The sequence below is a fragment of the Trachypithecus francoisi genome, unplaced genomic scaffold, assembly GCF_009764315.1.
Source record: "Trachypithecus francoisi isolate TF-2019V2 unplaced genomic scaffold, Tfra_2.0 Lachesis_group8, whole genome shotgun sequence".
NCBI lineage: Eukaryota > Metazoa > Chordata > Mammalia > Primates > Cercopithecidae > Trachypithecus > Trachypithecus francoisi.
In genome coordinates, this window is record NW_022681473.1 from 8983756 (window position 1) to 8996885 (window position 13130).

The window sequence follows — 13130 nt, forward strand, 5'->3', positions numbered from 1 at the left end:
TCTCAGGATGGCAGGTCAGGAGGGGGAGTATGGGATGGAAATGGCAGGAAACTGGGCTCAGAAAATCTGGAGGGTTCCCTGATTCATGCATACCAAGGGGTGGGGTTCAGCTCAGTGTGTGGGCAGTGGCCTGGATTCTGATGTGGAAGAAATGGTGGGGTGGTGCAGCAGCCCCGCGGGGACTCACGTTTGCTGATGATCCTGTTGAGGATTGTCCGCAGCTCCTTCACGCTGATCTCCATGTCCTGGGGAGAGAGAGGAGGTAGCACCTGCCCCAGGAAAGGGCTGCCCCTCACAGGCCCCTCCCAACCCACCATGCCCCAACCTACCTCCCCTGCCAGCTGCCTGAAGAGGGCCTTGAAGTTCTCATCAATCTCCTCTTCTGAGAGCACTTGCTGGACCAAGAAGGGGAGAAAGCAGGTAAGAGAGGCCCTGGCCCTGCCTGTGTGGAGGCGGCTGGAGGGAGGGCTGAGGTCGCATATCTGCTACAAGTCACTTCGCTTCTCTGAGCCTCACTTTTCTTTTCTTTTTGAGACGGAGTCTCACTCTGTCACCCAGGCTGGAGTGCAGTGGCGCGATCTCAGTTCACTGCAACCTCCATCTCCCAGGTTCAAGTCATTCTCCCTGCCTCAGACTCCTGAGTAGCTGGGATTACAGGTGCCCACCACCATGCCTGGCTAATTTTTGTATTTTTAGTAGAGATGGGGTTTTGCCATGTTGGCCAGACTGGTCTCGAACTCCCGACCTCAGGTGATCTGCCCACTTCAGCCTCCCAAAGTGCTAGGATTACAGGTGTGAGCCACCGCACCCAGTTTGAGTCTCACTTTTCTAATCTGTGAAAAGGGAATCTTGTCCCAGCCCTGCCCTACTCCATACCCAGGACTCGTGACCTAAATGAAGGGGGTGCTGTGCAGCTCAGGGAGTAAAAGGCAAGAGTTTGGGCCGGGTGCCATGGCTCATGCATGTAATCCCAGCACTCTGGGAGGCCGAGGTGGGTGGATCACCTGAGGTCAGGAGTTCGAGATCTGCCTGGCCAATATGGTGAAACCCTGTCTCTACTAAAAATACAAAAATTAGCCGGGCATGGTGGCACGTGCCTGTAATCCCAGCTACTAGGGAGGCTGAGGCAGGAGAATCACCAGTGAGCCGAGATCACACCATTGCACTCCAGCCTGGGTGACAGAGTGAGACTGTGTGTCAAAAAAAAAAAAGGCAAGAGTTTGGATCCCTACTGTATGGCCTCAGGCAAGTTCCCTAACCTCTGTGAACCTGAATTTCCCATTCAGAGGAGGTATAGTAACAAGACCCGGACAGGGTTGATGTGGGGAGGAAATGAGGTAACACAGGTGAAGTACTCAGCACAAACCCGCCACCAGGTGAGAGCTCAGGGCCTGTGCCATTAGTATCACAGGTCCTCTGCAAACTGTGAAGTGTTGGGTCGATGAGGGATTAGCATTACTCCTATGGCTCCGGCCAGGAGGGGATCTTCCCTGTTAGCAGGAACTCAGGGGACAGGACACCTGGGTCCCCATCACACACCCAGGGGTGAGGAAGAGAAGAGGACAGGGTCTGGTAGGGTGGGACCACGCACCTCGTCGGGGAGATTGGCCTGGATCTGGTCATCCAGCTCCCTGCAGAGAGTGGGGAGGAAAGGAGCCAGTCAGAGGGGGACAGTAGAGGGCCAAGTGGGGGAGGTTGAGAGAGGGGAGAGTGGCAGGGGCTGGTCCATGACTCACGCGGTCCCAGCACTCTTCTCCGAGAAGAAGCGCAGCACGAAGTCGCCCTCCTTGTTGGGTTCGAAGGTGGAGGGCACCACCACATACTCCCCAGGTGGCAGGCGGAAGCGGGTGCTGACCTCTCGCAGGTTGATGAATTGCTCTGAGCGCGCCCGAGACGCATTGGCCAGGAAGAAATCGCGCTTCAAGTGTAGGGCCGGCTGGCCCACCAGCTGATGGGAGGGAGGAGGGAGCAGGGCTGCAACTGCCCACTCAGCCCACCTTCAGGGGCCGCCCCCAGACCCAGACTCCAGGCTCCTTGTCCTGGCCAAGGAGCTGGAGAGCTAGGACATGACTCACTCACAGCCTGTGTGACCCTAACAAGACATTTTGCCTCAGTTTCCTCGTCTGTCAAATGTAACAACCCTACTTACTGCAGAAGAGAGGAGCACCAGATTGCAGATCAGGCATGTGTTTCAATAACATGGTCATTATTATCACTGGGAGCTTTCCCCAGGTCAGGCACTGCAGGGTACTCAGCACCTCATTTGCTGTTCTGCTGTTATGCCCATTTTACAGACACAAACACAGGCTCGGAGCTTAAGCAACTGCTCAAGGGTACAGAACTCTTAGCTTGTCTAATGCCCTGTTCCTGACATTGCTAGACTGCCCTAGCTGGCACTTACTTGGTGTAGATGAGAAGGCAGAAAGAGCCTCATGTGTACATGTCAGACAGGAGCTCTGAGGACCAGGGCTCAAATCCAGCTCCCTCACTGACTACCTGTGCTGCCCCTTAGGAGAGCAATGTTTGCTCTGCCCACTGAACAGGTGGGGAGAAGCATTTTTCAAGCAGTGAAACAAGGTGACTTCTTAGCTCTCCAGGCCAGGGTGGGTTTGCCACTGGGCTGCTCCCCTGTGGCACCATCAGAGGTGTGTGACTGCAGGTGGGTCAAGTGCCACACCTACCTCCGGAGGGACCTGCAAGAGAGACACGGGAAGTCAGAGACGTGTGTCTGTCCCAGGGCGGGGTCATGGTGCGTGCTGGGCAGAGGTCCTGAGTTCTCAGCTGGGACTGATGGGATGAGGAGGCAGAAGGCCCTGGGGACCGAGATCTGGTCCCTGCACCAGAGCAGGGCCCCAGGAGGGAGGGCTCAGGCAGGGTCCTCTTGGTCCTGGGAATGTCTGCCCTAGGACTCCACTCTTGAGTCAGAGGCTCCAGGCCAGCCCTCGGGGTGGCCAACTGCAATGTTCCAAAGCCCAGGGACAGGAAAGGGCCACCGCAGGCTGCTGCCAGGGGGTCTGGGTGTGGGCCAAGAATGCCACCAGCGAGGTCCAGAAGTTTCTGTCCCTGTCTTGAGGGCAGTGTGTGAAGCAGGGCAGATATAGGGCAAGAGCAAGGCGTTCTAATCACAGAACGACTGGCACAGCCTCACCTTGGCCAACAGGCCCTCCCTACCCCCTGTGTTTCCCCTGCCAGCTTCTGCTCACAGCCTCCAAGACAGAAAGCTCAGTACTTCCGGGCGTCAGCTGAGCCAGCTCCCTCCTCCAAGAGCAGCAGGCCGCCCTCTAAGCGGGAGGTTAATCCCAGAATCTCCCTTCCCTGAGCCAACCCTCTTCCTCTCTTTCGGCCAGAGGGCCTCAGCAAGTGCCTCCTGGAGGCTGAGATTTCCCAGCCCTCAGGATGGTGGCGGGAGTGGAGAGTGGGGGTGTGGGGTGGAATTTGGGGGGAAGGTTATGGTCCCTGGCGGAAGTCTGAGTGCGCTGCGGGTAGGGGGGTGCTAGGTCCTCTGCCTGCTCAGTGAGATCCGCCGGGGATCCACCCTGCTCACCTCGTAGACTGCAAAGCCAATAGTCTCCATGTCGCGGCCGAAGCGGCGCTCGCGGCGGCGGTGCTTCTGCATAAGGGCGAGCACGAAGCTGCAGCCTGACTCGCGGTCCCCGTAGTCGTCTGGGTCATCCGTCTCATCCAGCCGGATCTTGAACTGGGGGTTCACCCAGAAGGTGGCTGCGGGCAGGTGAGGAGGTGGGGATCAGAGGCAGGGCGGGGCAGAGCCAAGTGGCCCCCAAACCTCCCCAGCACGCTCCCGTGTGTGCATTCATTCCTTCAACAAGTATTACTGAGCGCAGGGAGCAGGCAGGGTGATGGGCAGGCTGGGCCAGGCTCGGTCCATGCCCTCACGGCCTGTATTTGGAAACTAGAGGCTTAAGTGTGAGCAAGTCCGTTAGGTTAGCGAGCAGAGCAATTGCAAAAAAAAAAAGCAAGCAGAGTAGATCAGAGTAGGGGGCCTATGCGCTGAGACCCAAAGGGGCTGCCCTCGGAAGCCACTGAGAAGCAGCAGCCAGGCGGAGGGCACCCCAGAGCAGAGGTGGGGAAGGGCCCCACGCATCTGCGGACAGCGAGCACCTACAGAGGTTCCAGGGAACACGGAGATCCAGGGCGGCCGCAGAGCTCGCAGGAGCCGGCCAGGGGCTAGGGGCGTGTGGACCGAAGCAAAGGGTAAGGACCCTCCCACAGCTTGCAGCAAGGAGGGATGTGACTGAATTAGGACTCTAAAAGGTGGCTAGAGTGCTGTGTGGACAAACACTTAGAAGAGGGCAAGAGAAAAGCAGGGGTCCGACAGGAGGCCACAGCCAACCAGCAAGGGAAGGCAGGGGCTTGCATTTCTGGCAGTTGGGTCATTTTGCTGCCTGAAGAACCCTCTTGATTAAAACAACCCAGTGCGGGATAGAACGGTAAACTGCAAAACTTATTTTTAAAGGTACAGCATCCCCTGCTCTCCAGTGACAATAATAATAATAAAGATAATAACAACTTGGGTGAGGATGTGGAGGGATCGAAACCTCACAGGATGCTGGCAGGAATGTAAAATGTTGCAGCTGCTCCAAAGAACCCTCTGGCAGTTTCTCAAAAGGTTAAACACAGAGCTTCATATGACCCAGAAATTCCACTCCCAGCTCTATACCCAAGAGAAATGAAAACATGTGTCCATGCAGAGGCTTGTTCATAAGAGCGTGGCAGGGCGCGGTGGCTCATGCCTTCTTCTCCCAAAGTGCTGGGATTGCAGGCATGAGCCACCGCGCCCTGCCACGCTCTTGAGGTCAGGAGTGTTGAGACCAGCCTGGCCAATTTGGTGAAATCCCACCTCTACTAAAAATACAAAAATTAGCCTGCCATGGTGGCCTATGCCTGTAGTCCCAGCTACTTGGGAGGCTGAGGCAGGAGAATCGCTTAAACCCGGGAGGCGGAAGTTGCAGTGAGCTGAGATCGTACCGTGGCGTACCAGTCTGGGCGACAGAGTGAGACTCAGTCTCAAAAACAAATAAACAACCCATAAAATTAGCTGGGCGTGGTGGCGCATGCCTGTAATCCCAGCTACTCAGGAGGCTGAGGCAGGGGAATCACTTGAACCCAGAGGCAGAGGTTGCAGTGAGCCAAGATCGTGCCACTGCACTCCAGCCTGGGCGGTGAGCAAGATTCCATAGCAAAAAAAAAAAAAAAAAAAAAAAAAAAAAAGTTAATGGCTGCATTATTTATAACAGCTGAGTGGATGAAACTACCCAATTATCCATCAACTAAAGAGTGAATATACAAAATGTAGAGCCCAACAATGGGATACTATTTGGCAACCAAGAGGTACAACATACATGCTACAACATGGAGGAATCTTTTTTTTTTTTTTATTTTTTTTTAGTAGAGATGGGGTTTCACTGTGTTAGCCAGGATGGTCTCGATCTCTTGACCTAGTGATCCGCCCGTCTCGGTCTCCCAAAGTGCTGGGATTACAGGCTTGAGCCACTGCGCCCGGCCAACATGGAGGAATCTTGAAAACATTATGCTAAGTGAAAATGGCCAGCCACAAAGGACCATGTATTATACAATCCTGTTCACATGAAATATCCTGAATAGGAAAATCCATAGAGATAAGAAGTAGATTCATGGTTGCCAGGGCTGCTGGGAGGGCTGGGGAATCATGGCTAAGGAGTACCTCATTTGTTTTTGGGATAATGAAATGTTCTAAAATTGACATGGTGATGGTTGCACAACTCTGTGAATATACTTTAAATAGTATATTTAAATTGTATGTTTAATAGTATATTTAAATCGTAATACACGGCCAGGCGTGGTGGCTCATGCCTGTAATCCCTGCACTTTGGGAGTCCGAGGCAGCTGGATCACCTAAGGTCATGAGTTTGAGACCAGCCTGGCCAACGTGGTGAAACCCTGCCTGTACTAAAAATGCAAAAATTAGGTGGCCGTGGTGGCAGGCACCTGTAATCGCAGCTACCTAGAAGGCTGAGGTAGGAGAACTGCTTGAACCTAGGAGACAGAGGTTGCAGTGAGCCGAGATTGCACCACTGCACTCCAGCCTGGGCGACAGAGCGAGACTCCGTCTCAATAAACAAATAAACGAACAAATAAATAAAATAAATCGTAATATACTTCAGTATATTTAAATTGTAACTTTGAATAGGTGACTTGTATGGTATGTGAATTAACTATCAATAAAGATGTTTTTAAAAAATAGAAAGTAGGAACCCTGCAAGGTAAATAATGCTAAAGGGCTTCTGTAGACCCCTGAGTCCCGGGGTATAGAAGCAGGTGATAAAGATCTACCTGAGGTAGAGAATCCAATAGGAGGTTCTTGCAATTAAACTGGAACCCCCTATCAGGAATGTCAGCAATTAAGTATGAAAGAAAATTAGGCTGGGGCACAGTGGCTCACGCCTGTAATCCCAACACTGTGGGAGGCTGAGGGGGGTGGATCATTTGAGGTCAGGAGTTTGAGACCAGCCTGGCCAACATGGTAAAACCCAGTCTCTACTGAAAAAATACAGAAATTAGTCAGGCGTGGTGGGCACCTGTAGTCCCACTTACTCAGGAGGATGAGGCAGGAGAATCGCTTGAACCCAGGAGGCGGAGGTTCAGTGAGCCAAGATCATGCCACTGCACTCCAGCCAGGGCAACAGACCAAGACTGTGTCTCAAAAAAAAAAAAAAAAAAAAAAAAAAAAGAGAAAGAAAATTAAACCTCCCTGGAGGGAAGGAAAAATAACCTCAAGCCAGCCTTCATATGACCTTTCAGTTTTAATTCACATTGCCTGTGAAACCTTAAGAAGATAATTTAGTTTTAAAAGTGTCCTGCACCAGGCACAGTGGCTGATGGACTGTAATCCCAGTGTTTTGGGAGACCGAGGTGGGAGGACTGCTTGAGCCCAGGAGTTCAAGACCAGCTTGGGCAACATAGGGAGACCCCATCACTACAAAAAGTAAAAAAATGAGCTAGGCATGGTGGCATGGATCTGTAGTCCCAGGTAAATCAGGAGGCTGAGGTGGGAGGATCACTTGAGCCCAGGAGTTCAACACCAGCCTAGGCAACCTAGCAAGACCCCATCGCTACAAAAAATTTAAGAAGTTAGCTGGGTGTGTGGTATGTGTCTCTATCATAGTCCCAGCTACTTGGGAGGATAGTTTGAGCCCAGAAGACTGAGGCTGCAGTGAGCTATGATTGCACCACTGTACTCCAGCCTGGGTGACAGAGTGAGACCCTGTCTCAAAAAAAGAACAAGGTGGCCAGATGTGGTGGCTCACACCTGTAATCCCAGCACTTTGGGAGGCCAAGGCAGGTGGATCACAAGGTCAGGAGTTCAAGACCAGCCTGGCCAAGATAGTGAAACCCCATCTCTACTAAAAATATAAAAATTTAGCTGGGTGTGGTGGCACACGCCTGTAATCCCAGCTCAAACTCAGGAGGTTGAGGCAGAGAACTGCTTAAACCTGGGGACTGGAGGTTGCAGTGAGCCGAGATCACACCACTGCACTCTAGCCTGGGCAACAGAGTAAGACTCTGTCTCAAAAAAAAAAAAAAAAGAAAAAAAAAGAAAAAGTCTGGGTGTGGTGACTCATGCCTGTAATCCTAGCACTTTGGGAGGCTGAAGCAGGCAGATCGCATGAGTCCTGGAGCTCAAAACCAGCCTGGGTGAGGCGGTAAAACCCCATCTCTACAAATATTAGTTGGGCATGGTGCTGTCTGCCAGTAGTCCCAGCTAATGGGGAGGCTGAGGTGGAAGGATTCCTTGAGCCTGGGATAACGAGGCTGAAGTGAGCTGAGATTGTGCCATTGCACTCCAGCCAGAGCAAGACTGTGTCTCAAAAAATAAATAAATAAAAAAGAACGAAAACGGTGTTCTGTATTGGTGGCATTCCAGGTGACTAGCAGAAACACCCTGGAGCAATTTAACTTTATCTGAGGACTCAAAGAACTCTCTCACAGGTGAACTTCTAGGCCAAGCAAGGCAGAGATCTCACAAGCGAACAAAGCGTGATAACTGAGCAGCAGCCACAGTGGACAAAAACTGCCCACTAAGACTTCAGATATTGACCTTATCAGACACAGAATATAAGACTATGCGGCCGGGCGCAGTGGCTCAAGCCTGTAATCCCAGCACTTTGGGACGCCGAGACGGGCGGATCACGAGGTCAGGAGATCGAGACCATCCTGGCTAACACGGTGAAACCCTGTCTCTACTAAAAAATACAAAAAACTAGCCGGGCGAGGTGGCGGGCGCCTGTAGTCCCAGCTACTCGGGAGGCTGAGGCAGGAGAATGGCATAAACCCGGGAGGCGGAGCTTGCAGTGAGCTGAGAACCGGCCACTGCACTCCAGCCTGGGCGACAGAGCGAGACTCTGTCTCAAAAAAAAAAAAAAAAAAAAAAAAAAAAGACTATGCTTGCTATATTTAAAGAATAAATGATAAATGAAAAGTTTGCAAATGTTAGCAAAAATGAACAGATTTGAAAAGATCCATTATATCTTCTAGAAATAAAATTTTTTAAATTGAAATTAAGTTCTTGGAAGAAATAACCAACAGATTTGACAGAGCAAAAAAGAAAATTAGTGAACTGAGAAAGGAACTGAAGGAACAACCCAGAATGCAATCCAGAGACACTAAGAGATGGGAAATCTAAAAGCAAGATTAAGAGAAAGAGAGGATTGAGTGAGAAGGTCCAGTTTATATTTGATTAGAATATACAGAGAGTGGGAAGGAGGTGATATTCTCAAAGATCATGACTACAAATTTTCTAAAATTGTTGAAAGACATCAATTCAGAGCCAGGAAGTTCAATACATTCAAAGCAGAATGAAAAGAAATCCATACCTCCACGCATTTTGGTGCATCGTATAGTATGAAAGAAAAAAAAATTTAAGATTTTTTCCAGAAGGCAAGGTAGACAGACTCCTGGCTCACATAGCGATGATGGAAGCAGAATAAGGAATAATAGTGTCTTTGATAGGCTGAAAATAATGTCAAGCCAGAATTCTATATCCAGAGAACCGTCAAGAATAAGCACACTCTAAAGGCATTTTAGACAAACACTGAGAAAGTTTATAACCCACAGATCCTTGCTAAAAAAAAAAAATACAAAAAGGACCAGGTGTGGTACTTCATGCCTGTAATCCCAGCACGTTGAGAGGCCAAGGAAGGAGGATCACTTGCACCCAGGAGTTCAGGACTAACCTGGGGCTGGGCGTGGTGGCTCACGCCTGTAATCCCAGCACTTTGGGAGGCTGAGGCAGATGGATCACTTGAGGCCAGGAGTTCGAGACCAGCCTGGTCAACATGGTGAAACCCCATCTCTACTAAAAATACAAAAATTAGCTGCGTGTGGTGGTGCACACCTATAATCCCAGCTACTTGGGAGGCTGATGCAGAAGAATCGCTTGAACTTGGGAGGCAGAGGTTGTGGTGAGTCAAGATCGCACAACTGCACTCCAGCCCGGGGAACAGAGTGAGACTCTGTCAACTCCCCACCGCAAAAAAAATATATATATATATATTATCTGGGCATGGTGGCTGTAGTCCTAGCTACTTGAGAGGCTGAGGTGAGAGGCTCACCTGAGACCACGAGGTCAAGCCTGCTCAAAAAGAAAACAAAACAAAGGAAATACAAAGGATATGTTTCAGGTGGATGGCAAATGATCTCAGATGAAAGGTCTGAGAATGCTGAACAAAAATACTGTTATTCTATGGGTAATCCAAATAACATGTGCTATCTCAAATCATAATGTTTGAGATAGCTCATGTTATCTCAAATGATGATGTTTGAGACAAAAAAAAAAAACACTTCAGAATTAAAATATTAGCCCACCATAGCATCATAAACAAAGGAAAGGGGTGATTCAGGCTGAATTTCTAAAGTTTTTGCATTGTTCAAGAGGAGGGTAAAGACATTGATTAGGGCTGGGTGAGGGGGCTCATGCCTGTAACCCTAGCACTTTGGGAGGCTGAGGCAGGTGGATGGCTTGAGCTAGGAGTTTGAGACCAGCCTGTGTAACAAAGCAAAACCCCATCTCTACCAAAAAAGTGCGAAAATTAGCCAGGCATGGTCGTGTGTGCCTGTAGTACCACTCAGCTACTCGGGAAGCTCAGGTGGGAGGATGGCTTGAGCCCAGAAGACAGAGGTTGCAGTGAGCTGAGATCACGCCACCACACTCCAGCCTGGGTGACACAGCCAGACCCTGTCTCAGGAAAAAAAAAAAGAAAGAAACTGATTAACTAACTTCAGTATGTATTAAGCAAACTCTTATGTCTTTCAAACTCACAGAGAAAAAAACTAGTAGAGAGAAAAGCAGGAACTCAATACAAAGGGCAGCATGACAGGAAAGACAGGCAGAAAATAAGTAAAAACATAAGTCAGCTGAAATAAACACAGCATTAATCACTGTGAGTGTAAATGAACTAAACTCTCTAGTCAAAGGACAAAATTTTCCTTTTTTTTTCTTTTTTTTTGAGATAGAGTTTTGCTCTTGTCACCCAGGCTGGAGTGCAATGGCACAATCTTGGCTCACTGCAACCTCCACCTCCTGGGTTCAAGTGATTCTCCTGCCTCAGTCTCCCAAGTACCTGGCATTACAGGCACCCACACCAACCTTGCCCGGCTAATTTTTGTATTTTTGGTAGAGATGGAGTTTCACCATGTTGGCCAGGCTGGTCTTGAACTCCTGACCTCAGGTGATCCATCTGCCTGGGCCTCCCAAAGTTCTGGGATTACAGGTGTGAGCCGCCGCGCCTGGCCATGGACAAAATTTTTCAAACTGGATTACTAAAAAGTCAGCTAGTGCTGTTTACAAGAAAACAAAACATTGGGCTATAGAAAGATTGGACATCAAAGAGTATAAAAAGATATATTTTAAAAATTCAACAAAAAACCCTCCCGAATTAGCTATAGAAACATTGGCTGGCCGGGCGCGGTGGCTCGCGCCTGTAATCCTAGCACTTTGGGAGGCCGAGACGGGCGGATCACGAGGTCAGGAGATCGAGACCATCCTGACTAACACGGTGAAACCCCGTCTCTACTAAAAATACAAAAATGTGGCGGGCGCCTGTAGTCCCAGCTACACGGGAGGCTGAGGCAGGAGGATGGTGTGAACCTGGGAGGCGGAGCTTGCAGTGAGTGGAGATCGCGCCACTGCACTCCAGCCTGGGCGACAGAGCAAGACTCCGTCTCAAAAAAAAAAAAAAAAAAAAAAAAAGAAACATTGGCTGAAATAGACTGGAAAGTAAAAATAATTATTAGAGATGAAGGTGGTCACTAGATTTTTAAAAATGTTTAATTCCCTAGGCGCTTATAAGAATTCTAAATGTGATGTACCAAATATCATAGCTCAAAATATATAATGAAAAATAGGCCGGGCGCGGTGGCTCGCGCCTGTAATCCTAGCACTTTGGGAGGCCGAGACGGGCGGATCACGAGGTCAGGAGATCGAGACCATCCTGACTAACACGGTGAAACCCCGTCTCTACTAAAAATACAAAAATGTGGCGGGCGCCTGTAGTCCCAGCTACACGGGAGGCTGAGGCAGGAGGATGGTGTGAACCTGGGAGGCGGAGCTTGCAGTGAGTGGAGATCGCGCCACTGCACTCCAGCCTGGGCGACAGAGCAAGACTCCGTCTCAAAAAAAAAAAAAAAAAAAAAAAAAGAAACATTGGCTGAAATAGACTGGAAAGTAAAAATAATTATTAGAGATGAAGGTGGTCACTAGATTTTTAAAAATGTTTAATTCCCTAGGCGCTTATAAGAATTCTAAATGTGATGTACCAAATATCATAGCTCAAAATATATAATGAAAAATAGGCCGGGCGCGGTGGCTCAAGCCTGTAATCCCAGCACTTTGGAGGCCGAGATGGGCGGATCACGAGGTCAGGAGATCGAGACCATCCTGGCTAATACGGTGAAACCCCGTCTCTACTAAAAAAATACAAAAAACTAGCCGGGCGACGAGGCGGGCGCCTGTAGTCCCAGCTACTCGGGAGGCTGAGACAGGAGAATGGCGTGAACCCGGGAGGTGGAGCTTGCAGTGAGCTGAGATCCGGCCACTGCACTCCAGCCTGGGCGACAGAGTGAGACTCCATCTCAAAAAAAAAAAAAAAAAAAAAAGAAAATAATTGATAGAAATGTAGAGAGAAGTTGGCAAAGCCATTAGGATACGATTTTTATCATCTTTCTTTCAGTAATTGATAGATTTTTTTTTTTTTTTGAGACGGAGTCTCACTCTGCCGCTCAGGCTGGAGTGTGGTGGCCGGATCTCAGCTCACTGCAAGCTCCGCCTCCCGGGTTTACGCCATTCTCCTGCCTCAGCCTCCCAAGTAGCTGGGACTACAGGGGCCCGCCACGTCGCCCGGCTAGTTTTTTGTATTTTTTAGTAGAGACGGGGTTTCACCGTGTTAGCCAGGATGGTCTCGATCTCCTGACCTCGTGATCCGCCCGTCTCGGCCTCCCAAAGTGCTGGGATTACAGCCTTGAGCCACAATCGATAGATTAAGCAGACAAAATAATAAGTTTGATATAATGGACAATTATAGAACAATCCCCCTAATACTCAGAGAATAGCATACTGGTTGAGAGAACAGACTTCAGGATCCCTCTGCCTGGGTTCAAATCCAAGTTTTACCACTTCATAGATCAGTGACTTCAGCAAGTGGCTTAAATGTTTCTGTGCTTCAGTTTCTTTATTATCCCGAAGATAGGGATAATAATAGTACCTGCCTCATCGGCTCAGTGTGAGTTAAGCTAATTATAATACTTAAAATACTTAGGAGTGCTTCACATACAGTCACAATTTGTTAGCCAGTCTTTTCAAGAACGAAGGAATCTTTACGAAAATTCATCATACACTGAGCCATAGCACCAGCTTCTGTTCACTTCAAAGCTCTGATCTTTTGTAGGTCACATTTTTTTGCCACAAGAAAATTAAGTTAGAAATTTTTTTAAATTTTAAAAACACTCTTCTAAAATAACTAGTTTATCAGAAAGAGATGATAATGGTAATGAGAAATTACATAGCATGACCATGAAAAATGTATGTATATTAAAAGAGAGAGCTATCAAATCAATAACCTAACCTTCCACCTTAACAA

At 49.0% G+C, this 13130-nt stretch overlaps 1 protein-coding gene across 4 annotated transcripts in view; it reads right to left on the reverse strand.

Annotated features, from left to right (window-relative positions):
* The window catches only part of CAPN1 (calpain 1), a 34978-nt gene that overhangs the window by 3956 nt on the left and 17892 nt on the right, over positions 1–13130 (reverse strand). For all 4 annotated transcript variants that reach the window (XM_033207702.1, XM_033207705.1, XM_033207704.1 and 1 more), the window contains exons 11-16: positions 3545–3720; positions 2682–2693; positions 1737–1948; positions 1592–1631; positions 330–395; positions 188–245 (exon numbers count right to left, since the gene is read on the reverse strand). In XM_033207702.1, the coding sequence (XP_033063593.1) occupies positions 188–245; positions 330–395; positions 1592–1631; positions 1737–1948; positions 2682–2693; positions 3545–3720 (564 nt within the window). The remainder of the gene's footprint in view (positions 1–187; positions 246–329; positions 396–1591; positions 1632–1736; positions 1949–2681; positions 2694–3544; positions 3721–13130) is intronic.